At 47.8% G+C, this 6770-nt stretch overlaps 1 protein-coding gene across 1 annotated transcript; it reads right to left on the bottom strand.

The window, feature by feature from the left end:
* Positions 1–742: 742 nt before the first annotated feature.
* LOC136477995 (aspartyl protease family protein At5g10770-like) lies at positions 743–6031 on the bottom strand. The gene is made up of 2 exons (XM_066476312.1): positions 5859–6031; positions 743–2382 (listed from the first exon to the last, which is right to left on the bottom strand). The coding sequence occupies exons 1-2, from the start codon at positions 5950–5952 to the stop codon at positions 1106–1108; spliced, it is 1371 nt and encodes a 456-aa protein (XP_066332409.1). The 5' UTR covers positions 5953–6031; the 3' UTR covers positions 743–1105.
* Between the last annotated feature and the right edge of the window lie 739 nt (positions 6032–6770).

Here is a 6770-nt window from a genome sequence, read left to right as displayed (position 1 = left end):
TCCAAGGTCCTATCAGATGGACCCCAATACAGTCTCGCTCAGGTCAGTACACTTTGCATCGAAATGTTAAGATGTCAAAACTATAGGAGGACGAGTGGACAGCCTGTTTCTGTCTCTATTCCTGCCACGCCCAGCCGGCAAAAAGTTGCTCAAGTGTGTAGCGGATATGTGTGCGAGCCCCAAAAGCAGCTGAACATCATGCTTCGACGTAAAAAATGTCACGTTCGACATCTTTTGGGTTCATAACGGAAAAAGGCGCCACCAAAGCCAAATGCGGTCTCGCTTTCCTGTGCTGCAATTAATGGACGACCGCAACATTCGAACAACTACCAACTTATTTGTTTGGCTGTGGCTCGTCATAAATGATCGTAAATTTTTAGTCGGAACAATATTTTTCTCTCACACAAACTAGCCAGCAATACTTCTTCACGAACCAGCAACGACACGAACCAGCTAACCGAACAGGCTGTAAAGTTGTTCACCTCTTTATTCTCCTGCTGCTGTCCAGCTTTGCTAACCACCTGTTCGCCCCATGCCGATCATTATTCATCGTGCAAAAGGCACGAAATTAACAATAATAATACTCCGAGGCCATTTGCATTTCGTTAACGATCGAAGTGTGTGTAAATCAATTTCTGTTGCTCGAATAAGTACATAGGATACATAGGAGGATCTTGCAGTTACAATATTTTCCACAGTATAGAAGGGAGTAAATCCGTGGAAGTTGAGGAACTCAGAAACATACACACATACCTTTAATTTATTCCTATACAGAGTAAATACTTTCTGACCAGGATTTGCCAAAGAATTACATGCATGAGCAGCTACTCCATGCTATCTGTTGGCTATGTGAATATGAATCTTCTTTTGGATTGCTATATATGCGTCTTCCGAATTAAGTTAAAGACCCACTTTTCACATATCTTGCCTGAACAATCGTACTATAAACACCCTACTCCTGTACTGTTTTATGTGTTTGTTTTTGTGCAACAACGAGGTAGTAATAACATGGAAATGATGAGTTGAGACGAAATCGGACGGTGATGCGCTGCTCGTTTTTAGTTTACCAATACCAAGTCGGTCTGTGCATGCGTGCAGCATCTCCTCAGCTGCAGCCGCCGGCGGCGAACCCGATCTTGCTGTTCTTGACGTCGTAGACGACGCTGAACGTCTGCTGCTGCGTGTTCCCGATGATGGCGGCGCTCCGTGCGGGCGCGAAGGCCAGGCACGTGGTGGCGCTGTCCACGTCCACCAGCAGGTTCGTCGCCGCCAGCTTCAGCGCCGCGCCGCCGGCGAAGGCCATGCTGACCTGGGGCACGCGCAGCCGCGACGCCTGGCCCTGGAAGCACGTGTCCAGGATGGAGAAGGCCGAGGCGCGGGGCGTCCCCTTCATGGCGCCCGCCACCGCCTTGCTGAGCGCCGAGTACACGCCCGTGGGCAGGCGCGTGATCACCGTGCCGGAGTCGATGATGGTCGGCAGGCTGGAGTAGGCCGACGCCGACACGGAGAGCGGCTTGCCCGCGACGGTGATCCCGGTCATCTTGATGAAGTAGAGCGAGTCGTCCAGCGAGCTCGACGCCATGGGCGTGTACGAGTACTGCCCCGGGTTGTAGGAGCCGATGGACAGGTACCCGGAGGACGACGACGACGTCGGGAGGCAGTAGGAGAAGGAGTAGCCCATGCTCGGCGCCAGCTGGTACAGTAGCGACAGCTTGTTGCGCGCCAGGCCGATGAGCCCCGCCGATTGGCCGAAGAGCCCCTCGTTGTCCTGCCCACAGCCGTAGTAGAAGTTGGGCACGCTGGTGGAGCCGAACGACACGGTGTCCTTGCTCAGGTACCCGACGGAGAAGGAGCTGTCGCCGTAGCTGGCCTGGTAGATGCAGACGTTGGAGGTGGAGCAGGCGGCGGGGTTGAGCGTGGCGGTGGTCAGGTCGCTGCACTGCGGCGCGGAGCAGGACACGGAGGCGTAGGAGCTGGACGACTTGGGGTTGAACACCGGCCCGGACTGGCGGTGGCACGACATGATGCAGGGGGAGCACTGCAGCCAGGTGAGCGAGGAACCCGTGTCCACGACCATGACGTACTGCTTGGCCGGCGTGCCGAGGCCCATGCGGGTGATGTAGTTGCCCACGCCAACGGACGTGCCCGGGCCGAGCGGCACGGACGCGAGGGACGCGTCGTCGGGGGACGACGACCCGCGCAGCGTGGTGGGACGCGAGGACGGCGTCTTGGCAAGGCGCGCCGCGAGCGACGCGATGCGCGCATGGTCGTGGGTGAGCACCGCGGAGAAGGGGACGTCGGCGGGCAGCGGCGCCGGCGAGCAGGGGCTCCGCGGGTGGTGCAGCGTCAGGTAGAGCCCCGAACTGTTGAGGTGCTGGAAATCTGCAGTTTCAGTTTCTACCTCCGTCAGTTAATTCCTGCAAACTTAATTACCACGATCTTGACAAGGGTCGTTGTAATAACGTTTTTTTTTTCTGCTTCATGCATGCCAATGCGCAAGTAAAGAAATTAAAGGCATCCCTTACTATTTCTTCAGTCCGTCTTCGATCACGTACGCATGCACTGATCCTAGCTACCGCACCAGTTGCTGTCGTGCAGTTTTCTAGCCAGCAGCCTTATATGATTGGATAGTGATGCAGCATATATAATGTTCTGACGTCTTACCAAACGTTGCAACGTGGCCAATATAAAGACGAATACACAATCATGTAGTTTATATGCTGTAGTACAGATCCGTGCTACGAGTAGTTCTTTTTAAAAATATATATATATATGTACTAGTTTTTGCTGTGAACTTGGACTAGTGTAGATTGTCGTCTTGGAACATGCAGAGCAGTCATCGGATTTGGAACGAACTGGCATGGCCAGGCAAAAGGCAGCCTAATCTACATAAGATTATTGTTTCTCCTGCAGTCCTACTAGGTTATCATTCTCAAAGAGATCGAAGTTTCGGAGTACTTTATTTTACAGGTTGGGGTACGGCTTGTGAGTGGGCGAGTGGCAATCATGCATATGACGTGATACAGCCATACAGGGTACGTATATATGTACCATGTACGTACAACTACAGCTTGATGAGCACTCTCTCACGAGGACAGCTTTAGACCTTAGAGCGTAGCTAAAGGATGTACGCATCAACTAGTTGTAATCGTATTAAATTCCATCCAAGATGTGTTAATTTGAGGTAGTTGGCAGAGGAGCTATTATTGACATGAAGTTGTGAACCATACGGCGCCTACTTCCATGGCTAATAAAACATCAAACTTTTCCTAATTTTCACATGTGTGTGTGTGTATATATATATATATATATATATATATATATATATATATATATATATATATATATATATATATATATATATATATATATATATATATATATATATGGTCTTGTTCGTTTGGGCTTGTTTGGCTGATAAGCTATAGCTGAAATTACTGTTGGCTGATTTGGTGTAAGAGAAAAATATTGTTCGTTGGCTGATAAGCCATGGCTTATAAGCCAAACACGACCAAGCGAACAGGCTGTGTACTCCTAGCTTGGAGACAATTTGGGCAACCACGTGATACTTCAGCTGTTAAGCTTGAGACATGTTCGATTCATAGAACACATAGTACCTCTAGCCATCTATTTGAACAGTTCAGTTTGGTACTACCCATGGTCACTGAAGATTACGTAAGCTTTTCTTTTTTACCCTCGTTTAAATCAGTGCGATTTCACCACCGAACGAACATGTAACACGAGAAGAAGACAAAAGTAAAAAAACAAAACAAAAAGAAACGAAGCTAATGCATGTATTTTTTTTAAACGAATGCTAATGCATGTAGTTGGTAGTTAACAAGATGTTGATACGGTCCTAGCTGAAAAAGAAAAAAAAAACATTGTGCTAAATGGCCAGCAGCAGGTTAATTGGAGCGGTTGTCGGCTAGTCACAAGGTACCATCCATTTGAACACGCCTTGTACATACCTCCCAATCATATTGTGCACATTATGTTTTTGTGAGAGAAAAAAAAACCCGCAGAAAACATCCACAAAAGATATTTCCCCAGCAAGACAACGACGAAGACTGCACTGCTGCTACACTGCCACACTGATGATGAATGGATTGCTTGTAGAACCCATTAGTTGTGTTTGTTACTGTTAATCACTGTATTTTCAAAGAGGAGGCAGGACCACTGTAACCCAGGGGCTATGCACACAGGCACACAGCACATTTCTGGTAGGCATGATGCCACTATGCCGCCAGCGTGTGGGTACACAGACACACAGGCACGGATTCATGGCGAAGAAAGGGGAAATTGAAGGAGGCGTCTTCCATCTCGATCGGCATTGAAAACCATGCATGTCTCCGGTGACGTTTCTGACGCAGAGGAGCGTGCATTGGCTGGCTGCCCACTTCGATGGCCATCCTTTTGCGGACGTGATAGATATGGTGGTTGGCGGTGGGAATATGGGAGGGATTGGCTTCGTTCACGGGTGGATCGGTGGAACAAGCACTCAGTTCATGATCTGAATCTCAACTCGGCATAGTGGACGGTGGAGTGCAGCCATACGAGTCATGCATGGTACTGAATTGCCATCAATTCATCCATCGGAGCCGTGTGATCGATGGATTCCAAAAAGGCGATAAATTCAAGCCTCTAGATTTCATCTTGTCAGGATAAGTTGGTCGAAATGGCTATTGCCAAAGAAATACTTGTGTGCTACTGCTACGCTATGCATATGCATGTCGGCAGAAGCAGACATCCACAGTTGATAGATTAGCCTATGGATGGTATCAAATGGACGGCGTGTCTCCTCCACTGTTTTGAGTCAAAAGAAGAAGAAATTCGATGGTGTACATGTGACTCACGCCAGCCAGGCTAATCAGTAGCACAAGGGTAAGCGCCAATTGGCCGTCAGAAAAAAAAAAATACATGCGCCTATCTTGGCCTAAGCCTAACTATGGACGCTTTGCGTGGTGCTAGGGGCGATGGAACCATGCAAAGTATGCATAATCTACTAGTAGTACGGACATACGTGTACCAACATATACTTTTATACTGTTTGTCGTTAATTTTTTTCCTGCGAGTGCTGAAAAGATTCGACCATCAGTCCTTTGGCTCCCACCCTTCGCGCCCTGATAGCTGGACTTATAAACCGTATTTTTTTAGCTAATAAATAATATTTTTTTTATAATAAATTAGCCAATAGTACTTTCAGTTATGACTTATCAGCCAAGCGAACGGGACACTAGCTGTCAGCTTTCGTTCAATTATTAGGCTATCTCCAACAACATCACCTAAAATACAAGACTCATTCGTCCTTTGGGTAGCGCTACAGGCAAAATATTCGATACCTATTCGGCATCATCTCCAACGACAAGACCCAAAAGAGGATGCCCATATTTAGATTGTGCCTCTCATGCAACTCAAAATAGGTCTCCCGTATAGGTACTCTGTTGGAGGCTGATTTTGGGTCTCTTGCTATCCATTTTAGATTTTGGTGCTCATATAGGTTCTTTGTTGGAGACGGTCTTAGTACTTACTTTATGCCTGTCGTGGACAAGGCAACAGGTTCAACCTCTCTGCTTGAAAAGAAAAATGTTTTGCACATGAACAATTCAGCTTGAATAATGATTTTGGCCACCACCCTAGTTTCAGTTTCTGCCTGGAGATCATGAATCTGCTAGCGCCGCCGATAATTTCGCTTAATTTGAAAGATGAAACAAAACAGTACTGTCGTCTAAGTTCAGTACCACTAGATGCTATCGTTTACGAGCCTGATCAGTTACATGCAGAAAAAACCATAGCAAGCAAACACATGAATTACCGGCAAAAACATATGAATGACGAGTAAATAAGGATCGGAGCAGTACCCTTTACGTGTGACGAGCAAGCATCGGTGATGTCCCTGATAGGAGTGGCCACTGCGAAGAGCAGCGAGAGGGCAAGAAGCCGAAGCAGCGCCATCTTGTCTGAAAGCAGCTTCCTCTCCAGTCCTCCTTGAGGTGTCTGTGGGCTGTGGCTCTATGACGCTAAGCCCGGCCACCTCGCGGCCTTTTTATAGAGATTCCGATGGCGCACCGCGCACTTTCCTGCTTGGGAATCCCGCTACTCCTTGAGGTGCCTGTGGGCTGACAGCTTTCAGTCTCTCCCATCAGTGGTTGAAAACGATCCGTTTTAATCCAGTCCAACCACCTGAGTGCCACTGCTTGTATAGTTCTGTAACTGCTTTTCTTTGCTGAGAGATCGTAACCATATCAATTCAGGCATCAGACTTTTTTTCCATCTTCTTGTTTTCATTTTTTGATCCATTTCTCTGATTGGAAGCTTCTGATGCCGTATGCCGATGGGTTGTACCGGTATAGTAGGACTGTTGTTGCCCTGTGATGTATACAGCGAGATGGTAGCTGCTTTTCTGCAGCCCAAGGCCAAGGTAGGTGCACAATTATGAAGCCGCCTTCTACTAACCATGCTCAATTAAGCTGGCGGTTAAGCGCACCTGTCAGTCTAAACAGAACTTCCCGTCAGTTATAAATGGCGTCCAACATCGCTCGTACTGATTTGACAAATGGTAGACCGATCGAGGTGGTTACCAAATGCTATGCATTAGTAGGTTCAGCTCTAGGTGCTGGATCGGCGACTCTTTCTCCTCGTTTAATTGAAATCGGTAGAGCTCCTACCACATGCAACGCGGGAAAAAAAAAGATGACCAGCATGAGGTAACCCCGCGCGTTGCGCGGGTAATAGTGGGGGAAAAAAATTTGTTTTGCGTGAAAAAAAAATTT

Source organism: Miscanthus floridulus, chromosome 8 (genome assembly GCF_019320115.1).
Source record: "Miscanthus floridulus cultivar M001 chromosome 8, ASM1932011v1, whole genome shotgun sequence".
NCBI classification, from domain to species: Eukaryota; Viridiplantae; Streptophyta; class Magnoliopsida; order Poales; family Poaceae; genus Miscanthus; species Miscanthus floridulus.
The sequence above is the reverse complement of the archived record's forward strand: the minus strand, read 5'-3'. Positions and strand labels throughout refer to the sequence as shown.

What these genes read in the sequence shown, in the direction of transcription:
- LOC136477995 (XM_066476312.1), bottom strand. Translation starts at nt 5,952, where the DNA reads ATGGCGCTGCTTCGGCTTCTTGCCCTCTCGCTGCTCTTCGCAGTGGCC. An exon ending in TTGCTCGTCACACGTAAAGG is followed by an intron (nt 2,383 to 5,858) that starts GTACTGCTCCGA and finishes CTGAAACTGCAG; the next exon opens with ATTTCCAGCACCTCAACAGT.